This window comes from Pyrus communis, chromosome 7, assembly GCF_041283825.1.
Source record: "Pyrus communis isolate YQ-2024b chromosome 7, ASM4128382v1, whole genome shotgun sequence".
Taxonomy (NCBI): domain Eukaryota; kingdom Viridiplantae; phylum Streptophyta; class Magnoliopsida; order Rosales; family Rosaceae; genus Pyrus; species Pyrus communis.
Genome location: NC_142571.1, coordinates 22,448,479 through 22,474,404, shown reverse-complemented (window position 1 = coordinate 22,474,404; position 25,926 = coordinate 22,448,479). Strand labels below are relative to the sequence as shown.

General features: G+C 38.9%; 2 protein-coding genes and 1 long non-coding RNA gene across 3 annotated transcripts; 2 read left to right on the top strand and 1 right to left on the bottom strand.

Moving 5' to 3' along the window:
* The first annotated feature begins 2,096 nt into the window (after nt 1–2,096).
* LOC137719999 (lysine-specific demethylase ELF6-like) lies at nt 2,097–10,162 on the top strand. Its single transcript, XM_068458988.2, has 7 exons — nt 2,097–3,843; nt 3,972–4,050; nt 4,223–4,290; nt 5,551–5,701; nt 5,955–6,532; nt 7,079–7,279; nt 7,386–10,162. The coding sequence occupies exons 1-7, from the start codon at nt 2,682–2,684 to the stop codon at nt 9,923–9,925; spliced, it is 4,779 nt and encodes a 1,592-aa protein (XP_068315089.2). The 5' UTR covers nt 2,097–2,681; the 3' UTR covers nt 9,926–10,162.
* Nucleotides 10,163–10,412: 250 nt separating this feature from the next.
* On the bottom strand, nt 10,413–15,757 carry LOC137734602 (AP-5 complex subunit beta-like protein). Its single transcript, XM_068473841.2, has 3 exons — nt 13,894–15,757; nt 12,397–12,836; nt 10,413–12,245 (listed from the first exon to the last, which is right to left on the bottom strand). Exons 1-3 carry the CDS (start codon nt 15,373–15,375, stop codon nt 10,727–10,729), a joined length of 3,441 nt encoding a protein of 1,146 aa, XP_068329942.2. The 5' UTR covers nt 15,376–15,757; the 3' UTR covers nt 10,413–10,726.
* A 2,812-nt stretch (nt 15,758–18,569) lies between these two features.
* Nucleotides 18,570–25,061, top strand: LOC137734397 (uncharacterized). Its single transcript, XR_015964039.1, has 2 exons — nt 18,570–18,928; nt 24,364–25,061. It is a non-coding gene; the product is annotated as an uncharacterized LOC137734397 (long non-coding RNA).
* Nucleotides 25,062–25,926: the final 865 nt, after the last annotated feature.

Genomic DNA, 25,926 nt, shown 5'->3' with positions numbered 1-25,926 from the left:
GCTGATTAATCTCTCTAAAATCTTGAGATCGAGCCATTTCGCAAATGGTGAATGACTTGAATTCTATGAATAAAAAAGAGAGAACAAAGTTGGTGCAAATGAATCCTTATCATTTTATTTATACTTTTTTGGGCATGATTGGACCCAACGATTGCATAATCTTCCCTCACTTTCCAAATAAAGCTATATAAGTAGTACGTAGTGAAACACGTCGACTTGATATTTGAAGAAAGTACTGTCCTTGTTTGTTTTTCTACATATTCCATGCATGATCTTGACGTACTTCCGTTCTGAGATAACCTTGCTGCAGATTATCATTAATGAGTCAGGATTCACCCTCTTTGTAAGGATTTCAAAGATCATTAACGTTTATTTATCGTACATTGTGCGATTAGAAATTATTGTAAATTTTTTTTATTTAAAATTAAATAGAAATAGTAGCTGATGAAAAATGATCATACAATGTACAATGAACAGATATGATTGAAGGATCCAGCGAGAATCCTCTCTTATTGTTAACTAATTTAAGCTCCTTTGGCCCTGCCCCTGCTGCCTTCCGTTAATAATCAATTGCACAACTCACGCATGCATTTTTATCTTTTACACACTATTTTCAATTTCTAACTATCCAATTGAATGAATAAAAGAATATCAAAATATATAATTAAACAAGAGATGTGTATAAAGTAAAAATGAGTTTGTGGATAATACCATTCTTACAGAAATAAGGAAGTGTAGTTGGATATGTCACCTCTCCTCCTTCATTTGGATTAGACAAAAGACTAGATAATTTATTTACTCTCTGATTGGAACTGGATTTAATCATATGGAAAATGTTGAAACAATGCTATATCAATGCCATGTAATTTGATCAAGCTAAAAATTTGGTAACTTGTTTTTATTGACGACGTGGATCATAGAAGTTTTAACTCATAACTCTTCTAACTTTTCTCTATAAACTCTAGCTCTCTCCACAATTCATAATTTCTTTTGATTATCTTCATCTCATTTTTATTTCTTATTATAATTTTTTTTAAATGTGGTGGTCACTGCTGCAAGTATTATATAAACAACAACAAAAATATGGTTTTATCTCATTAAATGGGATTAGTTATATGAATTCTAAAATGTCATTACGCTCGGTTTTGCGTCTAATTTTCTGTTAGCTTCAAGTACTCCAAATCTTTCTTAAGGTCTTTTTCTAAATCTTCCTATGTGTTTCTCTACCCTTTTTCCTTGACCATCTATCTCGTAATCGCATTTTCTAATCAGAACATATGTAGGTCTTTGGTTTCACATATCCAAACCACCTTAATCAATTCCCTCTCATCTTATCTTCAATTGGGCCAACTCCTACTTTACGTCGGATATCATCGTTCTTAATCATATCATTTCTCGTGTGCCCACACGTCCTGCGAAGCATTCTCATCTCTGCTACACTCTTTTTTTGCACGTGTTGATACTTGACCGCCTAACATTTGTGCCATGAAACATCGTTGGCCTTATTGCCATCCTATAATATTTTTCTTGGAGGCACTTGTTATTTGCATGTGTTGAATATGTTCCGTTAACTCATCAATTACCAATTCAAAAAAGGTAAGGACTTAAAGTTGAGGCTTGGAGTAACCCTATATATGATTATGGGAAAGCCTTCAGTTTGTCCTTCATGAGTTCTTACTACAGTCCTTACTTCATCATACATATTCTCTATTGCTTGGATATATACTACCCATACTCCTTTCTTCACTAGAATCCAAAAAAATAAAAACTTCTCTTGGGAACCTATCATTCACTTTTTCCAAATCTATAAAAACCATGTGCAAATACTTTGCATATCTCTATATCGTTCTATCGATCTTTGTAAAAGATAGATTGCTTCCATATAGTCGAGCATGACATAAACCTGAATTGACTATTTGAGATCCCTATCCCTTGCCTTAGTCTATGCTCAACCCAAAGCTTTTTTGTATGACTCATAATAAAATACCCTATGATTCATGCAATTTTGTGTGTCGTTCTTATTCTCGTAAATAGGCAATAAAGTTCTTTTTAATTATATTAACCCTATAAAAGTGTGATTACTCTATAAACTTTATGAGCTTAATAAATTGATATCATCCTCATTTTTCCAGCCTAATGTAGAAGGCTTTAGGACGGCTTCGTGCTAAAATGGCGCCTATGCGCAAGTCACACCTAAACTAACCGCAACGCGACCCCATCCCAATCCGAGTCGTACGGCCAGAAAATAACAGCGACTCTTCGTGCGCTGTGTCCTAGCTGCGCAATTTAGCCGTTCCCCGCCTCTCCCAGACTCAGCTTCAAGAATGTTGCTCAAAACCTAGACAAACACCGCCCCCCCCCCCCCTCTCTTCTCTCTCTCTCTCCTTCCTCTCCTCCCTCTCTCCCCTCTCTCTCTCCCCTCTACTTTCTCTCTGTATTTGCAGTTGCAGTTGGCTGTTGCTTCTGAAGGCTAATCGTATGCGTATCAACCAGTCTCGTTGAATTTACAGGTTCTGAATTTCTACGATTCTGTCAAAATTTTGCACAAATCTTTGCACTTATAGGGTTTTGGTTATTGGGTTGGTATTGGAACTTCAAAGAACAATGCTTTTGTGATTGAAAACCAATGTGCCATTAGCTTATATAGTAGGATATGCTGCGGATGTGAATCTTGGTTATAAATGGGTGATGTTGAAATACCCAGTTGGCTCGAAGGGTTGCCATTGGCACCCGTCTTCCGGCCGACGCATACTGAATTCGCAGACCCGATTGCTTACATATCGAAAATCGAGAAGGAAGCTAGTGGATTTGGTATTTGCAAGATTATCCCACCATTGCCAAAACCCTCAAAAAGATATGTTTTTAGCAACTTGAATAAGTCACTTTTGAAGTGTCCAGAATTGGGTAGTGATGTAAATTCTTTAGAGGGTTGTTCTCCGATGAGAACGGGTTCTGGGGATGGTGGTAATGATGGGGAGGCTAGGGCAGTCTTTACCACAAGACACCAAGAATTGGGTCAGAGTGTGAAAAAGGTGAAAGGGGCAGCAGTTCAGAATCCGCCTTCGGGTGTTGATAAGCAAGTGTGGCAAAGTGGAGAAATTTATACTTTGGAGCAGTTTGAAACTAAGTCTAGGGCTTTTGCAAGGAGCATGCTAGGTTCAATTAGGGAGGTTACCCCATTGGGTATAGAGGAAATGTTTTGGAAGGCAGCTTCTGAGAAGCCAATATATATTGAGTATGCAAATGATGTGCCCGGGTCTGCTTTTGAAGAGCCTGTGGGACAATTCCGCTCTTCTCACAGGCGGAGGCGGAAGAGGAACTCCTACCAGAGAAGAAATGAAAACTCTGATAGCAAGAAAGGTGAAATGATCAGTATCAGCGAAAGAAACTCCCATAATGAGGAAGTTAAGAATGCTACTCGTTGGAATGTTTCGGATACATGTTTAGAGGCATCCAAATCATCTACTGCTCCAGAAATATTATCAGCAGATGAAACTCCCCAATCATCTAGGAAAAAAAATCCAAATTCATGTTGTGATATGGAAGGTACTGCTGGTTGGAAGCTTTCAAACAGTCCTTGGAACTTACAAGTGATTGCACGTTCACCTGGTTCACTTACTCGTTTCATGCCCGATGATATCCCGGGTGTTACTTCTCCTATGGTTTACATTGGCATGTTGTTCAGTTGGTTTGCTTGGCACGTTGAAGATCATGAGCTTCACAGTATGAATTTTCTTCACACTGGATCTTCAAAGACTTGGTATTCTGTTCCAGGCGATTATGCATTTGATTTTGAGGAACTTATTCGTACCGAGGCGTTTGGTAGTAATCTTGACCGCCTAGGTATGTGAATTCTTATATGGTTGGTTCATTCATTGTTTACTAAAAGCCTCTGAGCTTCTGAGCATTTGTTTATTGTTATTACTTCCATAGCCTTTTTGTAACTCAGGTCCAGTTTCTCTTATTACCAGCTGCTCTCTCACTATTGGGCAATAAAACAACTTTAATTTCACCTGAGGCTGTTGTTGCAGCAGGGATTCCTTGTTGCAGGTGGGTCTTTCTTTTGCCCCTTCTTGTTACTTCTACTGTTTATTTATAATGTTAACTCGGTTGAGGATTTATTATTTATACTGAATGTTCGGATTTGATCTGTGGATCTGAGTCTCTGTTGGGTTGGGTCTTTTTGATGTTCTAATTTTGTTCATTCTGGTTTCTTCTTTAGGTTAATACAGAACTCTGGTGAATTTGTTGTGACTTTTCCAAGGGCTTACCATGTAGGATTCAGCCACGGTAATTACTGTACATTGTTTATTACTTATCGCTATCGTAGTGGTGGATATGATAGTTTTTACATTTTGGCCTGAACCCTGTTTTTACTTTGTAAATGCTTACAACTTGGCATTTGTTGCAGAAAGAAATTTCATGTGCATTGGACACTAAACATAGGGTATAGAAGTTCTACAAAGAATAGGGCATATCTATCAAACCTACAAGAAAAGGGGGGTAAGTACCTAAAGGATTCAATTCCTTTGTGATAGAAGTAGCCCTTTGAGCCCGAACTTGATTTGAATAGCCATAGATGAAACAGAAATGACAAAAGGCTTCAAATAATTTATCCTCTAGTAATGTCTATTAACTTAGATTTATTGACCATAAGAGCTGATCTAGAACCATAAGCACGTATTACTTTTACATTATAGTGAGAGTATACAGTACCTCCTCCAACTAATCTGGAAAACTTTATTCCACTTTTCTGTTGAGCTATTAGTTCAAACGTACCGAAGACAAAGTTGGAAGTTTAAGCGAGGAAGTACCTTGGATTGTTGTGTCATCAGGAAGAGTGGAGGTTAGGTGCCTTGGATAAATGGACTATAGAAAGAGGTTAAATATTCCCCCGTAATGCTCTTCTTGCATTATCAGAGAATTTGGCCTTGGATATGGCTAAATGGAATAAAGGAATCCTAGTAGCGAAACCCCAGATTGATGGAAATAACTAACGCTTTAGTTGCGTTGGTATCCTCCCAGTTTCATGTAGGCTGTAGCATATTCCTTTCGTCCTGATTTATAGATGATATAGACAGGAGGTGGTCAAGGCTTAACTCTGCACAAAAACTACACCATGTTTTTATTTTCCAATTTTTGTGTTAACGTTATTCCTTTCATCCGGCTTTTTTTTGGTATTTCTCATGATTGCTAATGGGAAGGTCTTCAGTCCACATGAGTTTGATAAGGACTTGTGCCTTAGTACCTTTTCTTCCTAATTCTTTTGTGATAAAATCAAAGTCATGGACCTCTTCCATTAAAACAAATTTCTATTGCAGATATTTAAACTCGATTTCTGATAATTGCAAATAAAATTTTTTGTATTCAATTGTTTCAATCATAGCTTATATGGTACTAATGGCATGGTTCTTTCTGCATGCACATGATGTTTCTCATTTTCGTCTGCAAGTCCTTGGTTTTCATAAATTTTCTTGTGTTATTTGAAACAAATTTTTATTGCCTCTTCAGCATTGTTGCTCATCTTGAGTCTTTGATGGATTACTGTAGGTTTTAACTGTGGGGAAGCTGCTAACTTTGGAACACCACAATGGCTTAAAGTAGCTAAAGAAGCTGCAGTACGTAGAGCTGCTATGAATTACCTTCCTATGCTCTCCCATCAACAGTTGCTATACCTCTTGACCATGTCTTTTGTTTCGAGGTCAGCTAAACATCTTATTCAAACTACATTGAGCACAAGATAGTCTCAGTATGTCATATGCTGCTTTTGGAACTTGTTCTTTGATGATGGATAATAGTGATTGTGATAAGGTTGTTCCCTTGTATTTACTCTTCTATGCCTCAATTAGATAGAACTGCACTGTGTCTTTGCTTGTCTTGATAAAGTTGTCAACTAGGCCAGCCAGTTGCAGTTGTTGCTTATGTTTGTTTTTGCGGTTTTGTTATTATTCCAGGGTGCCAAGGTCCCTACTACCAGGTGTGCGAAGTTCGCGTAGGAGAGATCGGCAAAAGGAAGAAAAGGAGTTTTCAGTGAAGAAGGCTTTTATTGAAGATATAGTAAAGGAAAACAATGTGTTGTCTGTCCTTCTTGGAAAAGAATCAAGTTACCACGCAGTATTATGGAACCATGATTTACTTCCATATACAAGTAAAGATTCCGTAACACCCGGTGGTGGTGCTGCTGTTGATATGAATCCAAAGGAAGATGCTACCCATATTCAGTGTGGAAATTACGATAATGATCAGAAAGTGCTGATTGACGAGATGAGTTTGTATATGGAAAATATGAATGATTTGTATTTGGGAAGTGATGATTTATCACGGGACTTTCAAGTCGACTCAGGCACATTGGCATGCGTGGCTTGTGGTATACTTGGGTTTCCATTTATGTCTGTCGTGCAACCATCTGAGAAAGCATCAATGAAACTGCAAACTGAGAATTTTACTGCTCAAGGTTCCCCTGGCATTTCAGGACTTGAAAATTCTCATTTGTTTCCAGACTGTCATGCATCTGTCATGGGATTTGTTACAGGTATAGGAATTTCAATCCACATATTTTCATTGCTCATGTGTTTGGTTTTCACAATTAACTTCCTAGTTTTAGTTTTAGTGATTGAGAGAAAAGAAAATTCAAAGTGGATATAGCTTAACAGTTTAAAGTATCGGAGCCCTCAAAAATAGCTATTTGCCTATATAATGGTGTTCAGGTCTTTTGGGAGTCTAGTGATGTTCTGTCCGTCAGCTGTATAGGTTTTGACATTGGGGTACTAAGAACTGCCTCAAATTCTTCACACTTCCAGTTGTGAAGCTTCTGTGATTAATTTGTGGGATCTTCCTGTGCACAATGTTTACGGCCTGCTGCTTCTGTTTCTGATTTTGGACCTTGAATCAGCTAATTGTCAACTTTATTAGTCGTTCTCTGTATTGTATAGTATCATGTAAATGGGGTTCATAGCTTCTTAATGTTCTAAAGTTTTTCAATTGTGGAGTAGTAGTAGGAACTGGGGAGTTATACATTGTTTCCAGGTGTTTTTCATGAAAGCAAATTTTCAAATCTATTATTTTCTTTGCTCTGCAGAAGAGGACCTCGTTTCTGTTCCCAACTTTTTGCCACCTGCGAAAGATCCCCTAATTCCTTCTGCATACAATGTAAAAAAGGGTTGGAATACTGTTAACAAGTTTCTGAGACCAAGGAGTTTCTGCCTTGAGCATGCTGTGGAAATTGTGGACCTGTTGCAGTGCAAAGGTGGAGCGAACATGCTTGTAATTTGCCATTCTGGTAAGATTGGTTAGAAGAATAGTATTGAATAGTTTTTGATACTCTTAATTTGCAAAGTTGTTTTTACTTCTTGTTAGTTGATGCTTTACTATTTGAATTTCTGCAGACTATCAGAAAATAAAGGCCCCGGCTGCAGCAATTGCAGAGGAGATTGGTTGCTCTTTCAATTATAATGAGGTTTCATTGGATAATGCATCACAGGAAGATCTGAATTTGATAGAGCTTGCTGTTGATGATGAACGTGATGAATGTGGAGAAGACTGGACCTCGAAGTTGGGTATCAACCTACACTACTGTGTCAAGGTCAGAAAGAATTCGTCCTTGAAGCAAGTCCAGCATGCATTGACATTGGGTGGTTTGTTCTCCAAACAAAGTCCCAGCTCAGATTTTCTGGCCGTCAAATGGCAATCAAGAAGATCTCGCTCTAAAAAGCTTAATCATCCAGTGGATTATAAACCATGTGAGAACATTGAGGAAAAGGATGAAGTGGTGTGTGGAAGGTCAGATGGGACCTCTTTCAAGAGGGAAGAAAAAATAATTCAATATTCAAGAAGGAAGTTGAAGCTTAAAGCAGGGAGTTCTACAGGAGCGGGTAGGGTCTGTGGGCACCCTGCTACAGGTGTTGGTGGTAAAGATAGTAGAATGGCATCAGAAAGCAACATTTGCAATAATGGGAATTCCACAAGCAGTTGTGCAAGATTTGATTCCTCTGCGTCAAGCGGAATGTCTGAAATGTATCCTGTTGTCGAGATGTCTGAAGCAACCAGGGATATCAGTTTGTACTCTACTCCTTCACAAGTTGCAGATACACTTACCACTGCTACGTTAATAGCTGGTAGTGTTGAGGCACAGGTTGATAATCACAGTTTTGAAGAAAGAAACATGAACGGTGAAGGCTGTAAGTTTGCATCAAGGAATATTTCTGATGTGCAAGATGAGATGAGGATACTTGAAGAAGCCAGTCAAGGAAAGTCTGCTACTCCACCTGTCATTGCAGCTGATGAAACGGTTCCAATGCAAATAGAGGAGCAGCAAATAGAAAAAATCAGCAATATCAGTGAATATTGTAATCTAGTATCGGAAGGGATGTCCCAAGTTATGGCTGGCGTATCTGTTCTTGCTGAGACAACAAACTTATGTGCTGCCAACTCATTTGTTACAAGTTCTGAGCCACAGATGGTGAATACAGTCCTGGAGAAATCTTGCATAAGCAATGAAGTTTGTGATTCCATGACTTCGGATGATGAAGTGCAGCAAGAAATCGAAACTACCAACAGAAGTAAAGACAAGGCGCCAGTTCCATGTAGTTCCCATAATGCTGAAGACTCGAATGATGATGTATCTTTAGTATTCGAACTGGCAGAAGAAATTAAGACTGCGAAAGGAGAAAATGAGGAACCCAGTTTAAGTCCTCGAAGACAACTAATTGAGCCCTCTCCTGCTTCGGTGGAAGGAACTTCTGGAGCTCCAAGAGAGCTCTGTGCTGCAGCAGATTTTTGCCCTGGTCCAATTTCTCGCAGTGAAGAATTTCTAACTGCAGATAGGAGTGGGGGGGGACATGTCTTGACTTCAGTGACACAAATGGAAATAATTCAACCTTGTATCTCAGTGGAAGAATCTTCTGAAGTGCCAAGGGGAGGCTCTTCTGTGGAAGGCACAGATGATGGTGCGACTTCAGACACTGTAGTGCAGCAAGAAGTCCAGACTACAAATGAAGCTATAGAGGCACCCATACTTAGTCTTATCATAGAAACAGAAATGCAGCCCACACCTCGCTTGGTTGAAGAATTTGAGGTTCCCAGAGTGACATGTGAAACAATAAACATCAGTGGTTCTATGGGCTTGGATGAAGGGTGGAAAAATCGTACTACAAATTGTAGTGAGGAACTCATTCCTAGTCGAGATACTTCAAAATGCCAACCATCTCCTTCAATCCAAACATATTCTAGAGCTAAAAGAAAGCCTCGTGCTGCTCCAGACTTACGCAATGGTGGTAAGGTTTGCTTATCTCTACATGATAAAGAAATGGAAAACATTGGGTCCTCAAATGTGGTTGCACCAAGTCCTGAAATGGGAAGAAAAAGAAAGAGAGAACTGGAGCAAATAATAGATGATAACCTCGAATTCAATGGATTTATTAGAGGGCCGTGTGAGGGATTGAGACCAAGGGCTGGGAAAGATGCAACGAGTACAAGTGGGGTGGACAACATCCAAGAAGAGGTGGAGGAGAAACAGGTGACAAAGAAGGTGAAGAAACCTTCAGATGTTCCTGTTCCTCCCAAGAAAGAACACGCAAGGAAGTCTCACAGGTGCGACATAGAAAGCTGCCGGATGAGGTTTGCAACAAAGGCGGAGCTAATGTTGCACAAGCGTAACCGCTGCCCACATGAAGCGTGTGGCAAGAGGTTCAGTTCCCATAAGTACGCAGTGAGTCACAGCCGTGTGCATGACGATGATAGGCCCCTCAAGTGCCCGTGGAAAGGCTGCTCCATGTCGTTCAAGTGGGCATGGGCCCGCACTGAGCACATACGTGTGCACACCGGAGAGCGGCCATACCAGTGCAAGGTTGAGGGATGTGGCCTTTTCTTCAGGTTTGTATCAGATTATAGCCGTCACCGCCGGAAAACAGGGCATTATGTGAGCTAACCTGCCAGGAAATTTGGTGAGGTTGGCTTTTGTAACATATGTGGGCATAAGCAGAAGGGGCTTATGGGGTCAAAGAGGACTTCAGGATCTCATGTAACAATTTTCTTGTTTTCTTGGTTAAAATCTCGTGTAATCTTTGGATGTTGTGGTTAGGTGTAGGTGAGGAACGAACTAACTTTTCTGTAGATTGCAGTTCACCAAATTATTTGAATGCACTCAAATAGTTTTAGGTCATTATTTTTTATGACTCTTATTTCATTTTTCTACAAAAGGCTCTCGATGTGCAAAAGTATACGCAGACGCTCCTATTGCCTCAATGGACAAGAATTCTCAAGTTATGGGGGTTCCCTCCTCACGAGATGATTCATCACGTGAGACTGATCATTCAGGCAAGAGAAACTCGCGCATGTATAAGTTTCTCTCGCATGAATGAGCAAAGCACTGTTTTGCTCAAATTTGAAATTCACAAGGTATTTACTAGTAGATATGCCAACAAGATTTCTATTGATTGCAATGAAAGAATCAGCTTACAAATTACTTCAACCTTTTGGTTACAAAATCCTACCTACACAATGAAAAACGCCCCAAAATTGCACATCTGAATTCTCAACACAACAAAAGAATACAAGGTAAAATAACTCGAGATGAATTTACAGCAGTTTATTCTGGGTGCAAAAAATTTACCCTTCTCTGTACGGATAAATATGGAGAGAAGATATAGAACAAAATGCCAATGACCTTAGAGCCACACCGATGAGAATCCTCATGTTTCGTACTTGCACGGTAGAAATAAACGAATTCCTATGCCAAAAATAATGCTTCCAAATAATCATCAGTATACGCTAAGCACGGCCAGTGATCAGTTCGAATTCGTACTAACGTTGAAACATCAGATACTTCCATTTGGAAGAGAAGATGATACCTTGGTGGAAGAAATATCAAAATAAGAAAGCTACCCATGTTTGTTTTGCAGGTCTTGACAGGACTGTCCCTTTCCTCTGCATCATCACCGTATGTAAGATGAAGTGGGCCTCTATGAAAATTGGTCTCGGAGCTAGTAATATCAAGGGACAAATCTGAGGCCTCATCCTTCCAGATTACGTCCCTAATGATTCCTCCTTCCTTTACAGTAGTAACAAGTGGTTCACCAATCACACTTACAACGAAGGGTGCCAAATAGCGCTCAGTAGCTTGAATCAAGGATGATGCAGGGACTTCAAGTAGCTTGACCGACCGAGTACCACTGATAGCAGTGACCCCTTTGCCTCCTTTCAACTGAAATGTCTCCCGTGCAGTGTTTGAAGTGCCACATGCCTCCCAAAGAGCACTGAACAAATCTAAGTAATAACCAGGTATGGAATCATTCTGGATGTCAGATGGTACAATAGCCTTGAGAAACATATCCTCTATGCCAACAGTGATTGTGTGAAGCTGTCCCCTGATTATCTGACCATTTTCAGCACTTGTTTCAATTGAAACATCAATTAGACCAGGCGTGGGTTCCCGTGGTTCCAATTCAATCGTTACATGAGCTCTATAACGTTCCTCTTCTCCACAAGCATTTTCTACAGGAACAATAGCCAATGAGACTGTCTGATCAGGTATATTAGTTTTTCTGGGAGGCTCACCTAGAAGAAAAGGTATATGATATGATGGAATGGACCCGTATGCTGCAGAGGACGAAAATTTTAGCACTGTTGCATATATAGCGGGAAGGGCATCTAATTCATTCGAACCACCAGCATGGCAATCAACTCCCCATATTCGATTGAAAGGCTCAGATTCAAACCTCAAACTACATGATAGTCTAACCTTAATTCCTGGCATATGTCTGAAGTCAGGAATGCATGAGAAATGCGTCCTCAGTATTCTTAACATCTCCGAAATCTTTGAATCCGTCACACGCAATGGCTCCGGTGGTCGATCAATTCTTCGATCTTCAGGGATAATTTGGACATTACTATTGTCATCAATTGCTTGAGCTTCTGGTGCAATCTGGACATCACTACTGTCATCAATATCACTATCCTCTACTATGGGTTCAATGTCCCTGACGCCTCCTAAGTAACCAGGATCACTACTTCCAATACCCAAAGATGATAAAGACAAGGACCAAGACTGTTTGACTAGTAGGGGGATTACGCGCTCAAGGTGGACATACGAGGAGACGGTCTTCGACTTCTTGAGACTATGAGAAAAGCGAGGAGTCTGGACATTGAAATTGGCATGTGAAGATGGTGAAATACTGAGTTGCTCCCCAAGATTCAGCAGGTCCCTGATCTTCTTTCCCGGCACGCAGATAAGAAGCCGAAGGTAGATCCTGCAGAAAGACCATAACGAACCAACATGTCATCAGCTAATCGTGGCTATTGCCAAGCTTACTAAATTGTATATAGTTCCCATACAAAAAGAAAGGGTACGATTCTCAAGGAAAAAGTCAAGAAGAGAAAAAGAAGGTTTATTAATCATACCTTGCATTGTCACGACCCTCCAAATCAGGAAAGTAAAGGCAAGTAAATGCCAAAAGGCGAGACATTCTAAGGAACAATCGAGAGCTCTTGTGATGCATCAACAAGGTTCGACAGATGCCAAGAACTCTGCTTCCCTGAGACCATGATCTTAGTCCTGTATATGGGCCATGTTTACCAACAAGGAAGGCCATGAACTTGGTGAGAAGCTCTAGCAATCCACGAGGAGGAATTGTATCACTTTCAGCAATTCTATCAAATATTGGAAAAAAAGAAACCAAACTGTAATCCAATTTCACTTTTGGAAGCAAATGCTCATCAAATGCCTGAAGCAGGCGCTCTCCCAACCAACGGTGCTTTTGACAACCCAACAAGCGATCAGTCAAAACAACTAACACAGGAACCAATCTCCGACACTCCAACATCAGGTCCACCAGCATCCCCTGGACATAGAAATTTAAAGACATTAAAAATGGCACAGACACAAGGATGAAAACGCCTTCCCACTTCCCTCTGAACTAAAGACCAGTGATGCAATTGCATAATTAAGATTAAAAAGTAATAGTACCAAACAAGAAAACAATCAAAATCATCTTACACAAATAATTTTTCCTTGACCATAAAAAGCTTAACAAATGCTCGTGATCAGATTCTTGGGAAATTAAGCGACTTTAATATCCTTGCTGGTGCCAAACGGACACTAAAAGTAATGATTTACCTTTTTCTCTGGCACATTGCTGTTACATTAAATGTATGTCTATTGATCTTTACTGATCACTTCATAGCATTCTGACATCTAATTGCGACCAAGACATGCATTCCACATCATGCAACCACTTAACAAGTCACAAGCTATAGTTAAGGGAAAGCTTACAGCTACTTTTTATTTAACATCAAGCATAGCGAACACTTCCAAGGCGATATTGGATTTAGAGAAAAAAGAAAAACTCAATTACATGAACATCATCCTTCATACTTTAAAAGGGGAAAAGACCATACAAAAAGTCCATCACGCTAAATCTATGAAAAACCAATATTTTTAGGAGAAACAATGTCGCTACAACTAATGTCAATATATTAGACATAAATACTATTAGTTTTAGAAGCATCAACAGTTTTCCCAAATTTTAGACACCAACTATTGAGGTAGATGACCTCAAAATTTCTTATCAGTTGCTAGATATAACTATTACATCAATGCATACACTATCATATCAGCAGATAACAATTATTTGGTTCTTGTAGTATTCCTAATAAATAATATATGTTCAACAAGAACTGAGACGAATCCAAACACATCAGCTAATCCTTAATCCGAGTAAAACAGCGCAAAATTATCCTTCTAAAATTCTGATAATTCAATTCAAACTCAAAGCTAAGGGGAGGACTAATTGTTGTCCAAACCTAAAATATCCTCAACCATAAACAGAAAATTTCATATCCAATGCTTATAACTGTAGTAGGACACATAGATGGAGACTGAAGAAGAGAGAAAACTACCTGTATATTCCTGAAAATGGTGGAGTCCATGAGACTTCTAGTGGTGGAAGGATCATTGTCTGAATGAGACGAAGCTCCAATCAAGAACCTGTGCAAAGTTCGAAATGCCACCGAGGTTTCAGTACTTCCCGGAGGCAACCATTTGAATGCTGACACACAAACAAGTCCATCTTCAAACAACTTCACCACCAACTTATCATTCACCTCACCATCCTCGCCCGAAACACTCTTCTCTGGTTTCAAGATATCAACACAAACAGAGCAAAAGGCAAGAAGGTCAAGCTTCAAGGCTTTCAAAGCAAGGGGATCGAACACACTCGGATAGAATCTCGAACCCATATCAACAATGGTCTTCACTTTCTTTACTTCCCTTCTCAATACTAACTGACCAAAACCAAGCAACCAATGCACCGCCAGCAATCGAAAAACCAAGTGGTGCTGCGATTCTTTGGATAGCAGCACAAGCCTCCATGCAATGTCACCTTCCTGCCCATCAAACGCGTCCCAGAACCTAGGAAACATGGTCAAAACAACATGGCAGAGCATAGGATCAGACGAATAAACCATCCCAAAAAATTGGACCTTGAGCACCGAAGCTTGGAGCTCCAATGCCGCCGCCATTGGCATTACCAGAGCCAAGAACTCAACCATCGCACACGGCGTCAACACTTGCGGCCACTCTAGCAGAAAAGCCATTGCCCTCCTCAGCTCCTTGTAATTCAACCCACCCGAACCCTCCTTACCTGACCCGTTCTGCGGCGAACTGAACGGCACCAAAGGTGCCGTCGTATTGAGAATCGAAACGCTGAGATTTTCGACGACGATGTTGTGAACGACGGTGGTGAACAACAGAATGTAGCTCTGAGCGGCGTGAGTCCTCTCGTTCTGGCACAAGCTCCAGAGATGTCCGCCGATTTCAGAAAGCAAGGAGGGCCGAGCTTTCTCCATCTCGCGCAGGCACTCGCACGCCAGGGCACGCGCCTGACGGTCGACGCCATGATTGGGACGGTTGATCACCGTTAACAGCAGCTCCACCAGCGATTCGACGGTGGAGATCGAAACGACGTCGTCGTCGAGAGAGACAACGACTGAGGTGACGGAAAGCATCATCTGCTCCTTGAGAGCGAACGTGATGTGGACCCCATCGGGCGGTGTCTGGATCAGGGCGCGTAGGGTTTCGATGAGGCGGTGGAGAACTTTGCGTCCGGAAACGGCGTCGTTAGCGATGGCAGTGGAGAATAGCGGGTCGGAGAACTCCTCGAGGAAGGTGATGACGTGGAGCTTAAGGGGGAAGTCGCGCTTGGCGATGGAGGAGAGGGCTTGGTCGAGGAGGGAGAGGAGTATCGGCTGAGCGGAGGTCCATCTGTCCTGGCGTGCGCCGCCGTGCTGGAAGTCGTCGATTAACGACTCCCAATCTTGGGGAGAGAGTTGCCTCAACGGCGGAGGTGACGAAGATGGTGCTTCTGGTGGCTTATCGGTCATGCTTCTGCTGCTGCCCTACCTGGCCGAGCTGCCGAGCTTTACATCAGACTGAAAGTCCGGGAGTGGGACTGTGATTCCGGTAAATGTGAGAGGGAAATTTGGAAATTTTTCGGTCGGAGATTGGAAGGGCGAGTGCGCCACCGGTTCGAGCAGAGGTGGCTGGGGAGGGGCGTGAGTGAGAGTGTGGCTTCCCACTCGTATAATTTTTTAATTTTAGGAATTGTAGGGTTTTAATCAATTGGGGAATAATTAGAAATTGTTTCCCATAAATTTGGGACCAAAAAAATGCTTACATTGCATAAATTACTGCTCCAACTAGTAGTGAATTTTCTTTCTCATTTTATATTAGTGAAGAGGGTTTTGAGTTTTCATTTATTCATTTAGAGTTTGAAATTTTATCACTTGTAAATTATTATAAGAGGAAATTATAGCAATGATTTCTCAACTTTAATCAAATTGGAGTAATGGTCCCTCAACTAAAAATTCATTACCATTGGTTCCTCAACCCATCAAAATATGTAGCTATGACTCTTTTTGTCAATTTCGTCAGAATTTTGTCAAAATAAGTTATGTTGGAAGTATCATTGCTACAATTGGAGTCCCTCAACTCATCAAAACGTGTAGTTATGGTCATTTTCGTTAATTTCATCAGAATTTTGTCAAAATGAGTTATGTTGGAAGGACCATTGCTACAAATGGGTTAAATTTGAGTGACAATTTCTCCAGTTGGATTAAAGTTGAGGGACCAATGGTAATGAATTTTTAGTTTAGGGACTATAGCTGCATATTTTGATGAGTTGAGGGATTAATGGTAATGGATTTTAAGTTGAGGGATCATTGCTCCAATTGAGTTAAAGTTAAGAGACCATCACTATAATTTACTCTTATTATAATTATTTCGTATTCTTTCACAGTCCCTTATAACAATAAAATTTTGGCCTTCATCAAATAAATGGTGATAAGATAATTGGAAGATAGCCTTACGGGTAAAAAAAAAAAAAAAAAATTAGAATTTAAATCTTCATGGTCTAGTTTGTTAGCAAATTTAATTCAAACGTACTTTTTTCCGTTAAATTATCATACAATTTGGCCCTATGGATCATCCTAAATGTATTTTGGTTTATTTTCTTGGTTAGTCGTAGTCGTACAAAAATCTATATTTCATACAAGTGATACTAGTAAAACAAAAGAGTTGAAACAGAACTTAGCAAGGAGGAAAGTAGAGGTGGGTTCGACAGGGGCCACCCCGAAAAAAATACAAATTGAACACGGAACCAAAATCGAAGATTAAAAAAATTAAAAACCAACGTGGAAAAAGGATATGTTTTGAACTATGATTAACGGGATTCAAACCCACGTCGTCATGCAACAGCTCAACACTTTTCCATTACTGTGGTAAAAGGTCGTGGATTATTAAATTATCGCTTTTTAACTAAAATGGTTTTTAATATTGACATAATTTCTCACTTTTATTCCTGAGATTTGAAATCGATAAGAGTGGTCTCTGAATTTTATTCACCATCAATCATTTTATTTATTTAACAGAAGTTTTCACAAAATAATCAAAATGATTAATGGTGGACAACTTAGAAAAAATGCATATCACCATGAATTATCAATCAACAGATTACAGCCACAAGCCTCACCGCTACCTCGAGGAACCAAAAGAAAGAAAGAAATATATGCCATCCCATGTTCGAAGTACGTTTGGACTAGCTAATGATAAAGATCACAAACGAGTGATATGCCCATGAAACGATCGTCATTGTTCTCCGGCTGAGAGATATATGCTTCGTCTGCAGCAACCACATTTGGTCTAGCTAATGATGAGATGTTGAGATCATGCTCCGTTCATCATTGCCTAAACCTTAAACCGAGCCGAACTGAATGCATATCGAACCGAAAAAATCGGAAGAAAATCCGAACTAAAACGAAGCTCACAATAATTTTGGTTCGGTTTTTCGTTTTTGACAAAAATCGAATCGATGTGAACCGGACTCAACCCTAAACGAAAGTTTTCAACAAACACTAAGTCCAAGAAAGTCATAGCTCTCAATCTACCAACGAGCATAAGGAAACAATGTCATTCACCACTCACAGAAAAAAATTTCCGCCACTAACTTGTAGTAAGTTAAGCTACAAACTCCTTAATAGTTATATACCAAAGAGCTTCAAAAATAAACAAACTTCCACCCGCGAATACTTTTTCATTATTTTTTCAAATTTTCTACTTTTTTAATTCAAATGTTTACAATTGGGAACTTGCGCGGAGATTTCCTATTTTTTTCTTTAATCATCAATTCACAAAATTGCCTCTAACTTTTCGTATCCTATCCAATCATTGCAATCATCCAAACAAAATTGATTTTTGCTTTTGACAACTTTCACCGAAATTGACAGAAACTTTTCGTATCCTATCCAAATATCTACGAGAAGAGAAATGCTAATAAGACTCTAATATGGTAATGGTATGGTAAGCTGGAACTTGAATATTGGGAAAAAAAATATGTTGACAAAAGTATCTGAAGAGTCCTATTTTAATAGTCTTTTTAGACTTACTCTAACTTGTAAAACTCGGATTTTAGGTTCTAAATCTACCCTAATTTATTCCAAGCCTTAGGCCAAATATAGGTTTGAATCCAAAACTCATTTTGGGGGCAAATTTAGGCCTGAATTCTCCCTAAGTTAGTGACCCGGCCACCATATATGTCTATTTTTTTTAGATTTATATTTATAAATTCATTGAACCTAAAGACTAAGATCTAATATGACCATATTCAATGGTCAAAACAGGATCTTACGGTACAAATTTAAATCCAGTGGCTAATTAAAAAATTATTTCACGTGTTTCATATTCTTTCATAGCATTTCACAATTTTTATGGTGTCGGTTTTGTGATTTTTCAATATTGATAAGAATTTAAATTTTTAGATTAAAATATTTATAAAATTAAATTATGATAGTCTACATAATTTTTTTATTTTTTGAAAGTTACTTCAAGAAAAAAATTATCCTAAATACATTCTTTAATAATTTCAGACTAGAAATTTAGCTAGAAGGTTTGTAACAAAAAAAAACTATTTCTAAGTTAAAATTTTTACATTTTAACTTAAAAATTGAAGACCGTCTAAGCTTTCTCTTTTACAAATGATTAGGATTGAAACCTGATCGCCAACTCAATTATAAAACTGCTCCCACTCCCCACCTCAGTCCTCACTACTCACACACCAGTACCATTTTCCCGCGCATTTCCTGGAAAACTGTAGCCAACTTTTCTCAGTTGCTAAACAAGCAAATACCCAAACCCCAACCACAAACATGGCCGCCACCGCACCGCCGCCCACCCACCTCAGCCCCAGAGGCCTTCAACGACGTACCCCAATAGGCCACTCACTCTTCTACCGAATTCGCTTAGCTCTCCCCACCGACGTCCCACACATCCACAAGCTCATCCACCAGCTGGCCGTCTTCGAGCACCTAACCGACCTCTTCGTCGCCACCGAGTCCTCCCTCTTCTTTATCCTCTTTATTGGATAAGTAAATAATATGCTAGGTCATCATTGTACATGTGCACATATAGAGTAGTATAAATAGTTCATTTCCTCTTGTATTTTGGTTAAGTCAGTGTATAACAAAAATAGTTACGGAAATATATTGAGAAATTCTTTGGTTTTCTTCTTCTTTAAGCTTTCTTAGTCTGCATATTTCTTGATTTCTATGAAGTTCTTCCTTGCAGTTAAGATGGTATCGAGAGCCAGTCTTGCTTGCGCAATGGGTCTGGTTTATAGGTTTCGCTGCTTCGGTTGGTGATAAGGTGATATTGTTTCTGTGGCCTTCACAAATTCTCAAGAATTTTGCTTAGATCTGGAATTTTTTTTTTTCGAACCTGTGTATAATTGAAGGTCGATGCCATAGTTTCTATTGAATTGACGATTTATATGCTGCGTTCATGAAAGGCCGATGCCAATTTGCCATAGTTTCTGTTGAATTGACGATTTATATGCTGCGTTCATGAAAGGCCGATGCCAATTTGTTGTGAATTTTGGGTTTTCTTGCGTTAAGTGAATTGAATGAAGGCCGATGTCAAGTGATGAAGTTTGTTTGTGATTCTTGAAATTGTATAGTGATTGGTTGCTCTTGATTCTGTGTTTGAAGTTAATTTTGTAAATTTTTCATCTGTGTTCTTTCTACCGACTTATGTTTCACCTGGGTTTTTCTGGGTTCGTCCATTATTTTTTTTATGTTTGTTACATTTGTTGATATTACAGTGAATTTGTTCTTCCAATCATGTTTAATTAAGTGAAAATTGAAGGTTTGCTGGGTATGCTTACGATGAAACTGAATGATGATAATTTTCTTAAATGGAGTTTTTAGTTTAGCTATGTTTTGCGTGGATATAATTGTCTTGATCATTTCACGAGTGATTCTGTATGTCCTCCCAAGTTTGTTCTCACTCCTGAATTAAGAGTTACTATTGAGGTTAATGCTGCATATAAGGACTGGGTGAAGATGGACATGGCATTGTTAAGCTTGTTGATTGCTACCTTTAGTGATGATGCAATTGAGCATGTGGTTGGCTGTAAGACGTCTCATGAGGCCTAGATTACCTTACATGATCGATATATGTCTGTTTCTAAAGCTAGTGTCAATCATCTAAAAGCTGAACTACATATTATGCAAAAAGGGGAGATGATACTATTGATAAGTATCTGCTAAGGTTGAAAGCACTAAAAGATCAATTATAGGCTACTGGAGAGAAAATGTCAGATAATGATCTTATTATTGCTGCACTCACAGTTCTACCTTCTGATTATGATACAATTAGAACTGTTATTTTTGCCAGAGAGTCACCCATTACTCTTAAGGAATTTCGAGCTCAATTAATCGGTGCAGAGAAGAGTATTGAAGCCATAATGAATTCTTTGGTTCAGGGGATGTCTGTTATGTTTGTGAATGCTAATTCTTCTAGTGATCATGTTGGGGGATCTTCAAGTTATTCGAGTAATCCTTCACCTCCTCAGTTCTCTCCAAATCTTAGCTATGGCTCATCTGGTAGTTCTTCTTATCAGATAAGTTATCCTCCATCTGGTAATCAATTTCATTCGAATAGTTTTTCAGGCTTGAATCAGAATGGCAGAATGTTTGGTATGAATAACTATGGACCTCGAGGTAATGGAAGCTATAAACCCAAGTTCAATAATTCCAGATCTGTTCCAAATTGGCAATCATGGTCAAGCAATACTTTTAACAGGTTTGATCTTGTCCCCGAGTGTCAAATATGTTCTTGCAAAGGTCATGTTGCAGTTACTTATCTTTATAGAAATGATGGTGGACAGTCTGTACAAGAGTGTCAAATTTGTGGCAAACGTGGTCATATTGCATTAAACTGCAGGCATAGAGGCAATTATGCCTATCAAGGAGCTTAACCTCCTCATTCCTTATCTGCCAACTATGCATATCAAGGTTTTCCTATGTCTTCTCAAGCTAATATGGGATTGGTATCTCCTCAATCTCAATTTGTGAATAACAATCAAACTCTTCAGTTTGTGCATAATAGTCAGTCTCCTCAGTATGTGCAAAACAGTCAATCTCATCAGTTTGTGCACTACAATCAGTCTCCACAATTTAGCTCTCCATCTATGTCATCTCCACCCTGTTTTCCAGCTATGAATGCACAATCTTCTGCTACAATTGCAAATGGAGATTCCTGGATTCTTAATACTGGTGCTTCGCACCACATAACACCCGATTTGACAATCCTTGCTCAATCTACACCTTATGCAGGATCCAAGAAGATAATAGTGGGAAATGGTGAAGGTTTGAAAGTCCAAAATATTGGTCATAGCACTTCGCAAACTCCTTCTAATGCTTTACATCTTAAGAACATTTTACATGTGCCAATGTTGACGCTGGATTTGTTGTCTGTTAAAAAGTTGTACAAAGACAATCATAGTTGGTTTATCTGTGATGATATTCAGTTTTTTGTGCAAGACAAGGCAACATGGGCGATCCTCCACCACGGAAAGAGTAGCGATCATGAGCTGTTTCGAGTACCCGTGCATATTTTTCCCACTTTAATGGATCAAGGTGTAGGCTCTGCTTATTTGGGACGGTCTGTGACATCTGCCTTGTGGCATCAGCGTTGTGGTCATCCTTCGAATGACATATTGAAAACTATGCTTAGAGAATCAAATATAGCTTTTACTTCTGATGAAACTGTCAAACTTTGTTCTCATTATCTTGATGGGAAAATGAGTAGACTTCATTTTTCTGATAGGATTGATAGAGTAGATATTCCCTTTTACAAAGTACATGTAGGAGGCCCTTCTCCAATTGTTTTAGTTGAAGGTTTGCAATATTATGTGTCTTTTATAGATGAAGCTACTCGATTTGTATGGATATTTCCTGTCATGAATAAATCAGAAGTTTTTGGTTCCTTTGTCAAATTCTGTGCATATATTGAGAATCAATTTCATATGAGAGTTAAAAGTGTTACAATCTGATGGTGGTGGAGAATTTCTTAGTCATGCTTACACATGGTATATTACATTTTATCTCTTGTCCTTACACACCTCAGCCGAATGGATTAGTTGAGCGGAAGCATCGACATCTTATTGAAACAACTATTACATTGATATCCGTGGCCAAGTTACCTAACAAGTTTTGGTCTTATGCAATCAATCATGCTGCCTTTTTTATTAATAGGATGCCTTGTAAGGGTCTTAATATGGTTTCACCTTTTGGGAAGTTGTTTGGCAAGAAACCAGACATAGCTAATCTCAAAGTTTTTGGTTTCGCCATTTATCCTTATCTTAGGCCCTACAATACTAATAAGTTGCACCCTCGATCAACCCAATGTGTGTTCTTGGGATATTCCCAAGGTTATTATCAACTGGGAAAGTTATTATTTCTTGTTATGTCATTCATGATGAAACTATATTTCCTTATAGACATGTTGGTTTAACTACTCCAGATGCCACTTCTTCCATGTCTTCTGGTCAAAGTAGTACTGTAAGTCTTATAATTGTAAAGTTACCATCTCCAATGGATCATTCTTCTAGTATTGATTCCACTAATGTTTCCCCACGGGTTTCAGTCACTCAATCACTTGGTTTTACATCACATCATCATGTTTCTTCGAGTTCTTTGGAAAATGCACAAGACTCTACTACACATGCTACTCTTTCCAGCCCTATGTTGCCTGTCCAAGTTGCGTTACCTCTTCTCAGTTCTTCTAGTTCTCCTAGCACAGGTAATGCATCTATTTCACAGGGAATTCAAACAAGGTTAAGAACTGGTATAATAAACAGAAAAGACTACTCGGCCTTAACAGCTATATTCCCAGAAGTGCAGTCTTTGACTCTTGAGGATTATGATCACTTCTCAGGGGGTTTCACCTTTGTTGCTGACATTCTGGATGCTTCAGAACCATCAACTGTTAAACAAGCATATAATATTCCCTAGTGGCAAAGGGCAATGCAAGAAAGGTTTGATGCTCTTCAAGCACAAGGTACCTGGACACTTGTTCCTAATTCTTATGATAAGAATGTCATTGGTAGCAAGTGGGTGTATAAAATAAAAAAGAATAGTGATGGTTCTGTTTCCTGATATAAAGCAAGCTTGGTTGCTCAGGGGTTTAACCAAGAAAAGAGGTTGGATTATATAGGAACATTTAGTCATGTGGTTCGACATACTATGGTTCGTTTAATCTTAGCACTAGCCGCTACACATCATTGGGATCTTCGACAACTTGATGTGAAGAACACTTTTCTTCACGAGGAATTGCATGAAGAAGTTTATATGAAGCAACCCCAAGGCTTTGTCAATCCTCAGTTCCTACACACGTCTACAAATTAGTTAAGTCTCTTTATGGTTTAAAACAAGCTCGCCGAGCTTGGAATGCCAAATTTACTAACTATTTGCAGGCTGTTGGATTTGAAGCTTCAATGTTAGATTATAGTCTATTTGTTAAAATCGAAGGAGCTTATGTGGTTATTTTACTTCTGTACGTAGATGACATCATAATTACAGGCTCTAATTCCCAATTGATACAATATGTGATCACAGCTCTCAGTGAAGTATTTGATCTTACGAATATGGGCAAGTTAGCTTATTTCCTTGACTTACAGGTTACTTATAAGACAAATAGGGATCTGTTTATCAATCAAGCCAAATATGTGATTGATCTGATTCACAAGGCTGGCATGGATGATTGTAAGCTGTGCTCCACACTCTGTAAGCCTCATAATCAGGTTCTTTCTACTGAAGGTACCTCACTCACTAATCTTACTATATATCGAAGTTTGGTTGGGGCTCTACAGTATTTACACGTCCAGACATTGCCTTTGCTGTGAATACTATATGTTAATATATGAATGCTCCTACGGATGTACACTTTGCTATGGTCAAAAGAATAATTCGATATTTGCAAGGGACTATTCAATGTGGCTTGACATATACTTTTGGGAGTTCTGTGTCTGTGACTGCATATAGTGATTCGGATTAGGCTGCACATTTGAACACTCGGAGATTTATCACTGGTTGTGTTGTGTATCTTGGCTTTAATCCTATTTCTTGGCAATCTAAAAAGCAGTCCTCTATGTCTCAAAGTTCAACTGAGGCTGAATATCGAGCCTTAGCACATACTACAGCTGATATTACCTGGATTCGTCTCATTCTCAAAGATTTACATGAGTTTTTATCCTATCTTCCGGTGGTGTATTGTGATAATCAATCTGCAATAGCTTTGAGCTTAAATCCGGTTCAACATTCTCAAATCAAGCAGTTGGAAACGAATTTTCACTTTGTCCGTGAACAAGTTCAAAAAGGTGACTTATCTGTTGAATATGTGTGTACTAGAGCTCAGATTGTCGATGTGCTCACCAAAGGTCTTCATGGTCCAGATTTTATTTGTCACTGTTTCAATCTTAAGCTTGGTTATCTAAGCTAAGATTGAGGAGGGTATTAGATAAGTAAATAATATGCCAGGTCATCATTGTACATGTGCAGAACATGTGCACATATAGAGTGGTATAAATATTTCATTTCCTCTTGTATTTTGGTTAAGTCGGTGTATAACAAAAACAGTTACAGAAATATATTCAGAAATTCTTTGGTTTTCTTCTTCTTTAAGCTTTCTTAGTCTACATATTTCTTGATTTCTATGAAGTTCTTCCTTGCAGTTAAGACTATTCACCTCCCCTCCATTCCAGTCCTTCACCATTTTCGTCCTCGAGGTCTCTCAAACACCTTTCGTGGAACACCTTCACCTTAAGTGCAACAACTCGACCTACCCACCCACCATCAAAACCCTGAGCTGGACCTCCCCATCGATGACCCAGAACGCGATTTGTTCAGGTCCAACGGCGGGGATGCCGTTGTTGCTGGGTTTGTGCTATTTTTCCCAAATTACTCCACCCTTCTAGGGAAGCGAGAGTTTTACATTGAAGACCTGTTTGTGAGGGACTGCTACAGGAGGAAAAGGCTCGGGAAGATGCTGCTTTCGGCAGTGGCGAGGCATGCGGTGAGTGGAGGATTTGCAGGTTCACAGGTGATGCTCTCAATGCTTATGTCAATTCCTAACTTGATAATTTCCATGGCTTTTTTCCGGGATTTAAAGTTGAGGAAATTACATGAGTCGTGGGTGTAACATTTGGATTCTGGTTATATCCTATCTAGTTTCAAAATTTCTCTTGTTGTTATCTCAATGGCATTGTTGTTATGTTTGTTTAATTTTTTGCTTTTGGGTTCTTAGTTGTTTTTTTTGTGACTTGTTATCCAAGGAATGCCATTTGTGTTGCAATTTTAGACTCCGAGAATTGGACATGTGTTGAAGTAAAAAAAAAATATGCCAGAAAAAAATAATTAATTAATTTTGGGCTTCCTTTCCTAAATTTTAGATTAAAAAAAAAAAGAAATGAATGGAAAAAAAAAAAAAATGCTATTCTTACTTTTCATTTCTACCATAATTTGTATAAGTGTTCTATCAAAAAATAAATAAATCATTTGTATAAGTGTAGCACATAGAAGTGGTTCCATTACTCAAGGAGTGTGGGTTCTAGAATTTTAATTTGAAAAGCAAAATCAAAGTGGTGGATGAGATAATTTTTACTCACCATACACCTAATCATTTATCACGTGTCATTTCAACTAACTCTAGTTAACTTTTACACTCAATGTTACTTTTTCAATTTTGTTTTATTTTTAAAAAAGGTAAATTACATAATACTACCTCAACTATTGGGCAGTCACAGTTTCATACCTCGTATTTAAAATGTTTCAATGTCATACCTCGTCTTATAATTTGTTACAATTTCATACCTTCCGTAAATTTGATTGTCAATTCTTCCGTTAAATAGTCACATGGCTTAAAAAAATTAATAAAATATTTAAAAAATTAATAAAATATTGAAAAATTAATTAAATATTAAAAATTAAAAAAAATCATTTAATATTTTTTCTTTTTCCATGGGGGACCCACCCCCTAAACCACCCGTATCTCTTTCCTACCCCACTTCTCTCTCTCGCCGTGCGCAGAACCCCCTAACCTAC

Bases quoted from the DNA above. Each gene is read 5' to 3' on its own strand.
- LOC137734602 (XM_068473841.2), bottom strand. From the start codon at position 15,375: ATGACCGATAAGCCACCAGAAGCACCATCTTCGTCACCTCCGCCGTTG. The intron at 12,837-13,893 runs GTAGTTTTCTCT...TTCTATGTCCAG, and splicing joins CCATTTTCAGGAATATACAG to GGGATGCTGGTGGACCTGAT. The intron at 12,246-12,396 runs GTATGATTAATA...GTCTTTCTGCAG, and splicing joins GAGGGTCGTGACAATGCAAG to GATCTACCTTCGGCTTCTTA.
- LOC137719999 (XM_068458988.2), top strand. From the start codon at position 2,682: ATGGGTGATGTTGAAATACCCAGTTGGCTCGAAGGGTTGCCATTGGCA. The intron at 3,844-3,971 runs GTATGTGAATTC...TCTTATTACCAG, and splicing joins TAGTAATCTTGACCGCCTAG to CTGCTCTCTCACTATTGGGC. The intron at 7,280-7,385 runs GTAAGATTGGTT...GAATTTCTGCAG, and splicing joins GCTTGTAATTTGCCATTCTG to ACTATCAGAAAATAAAGGCC.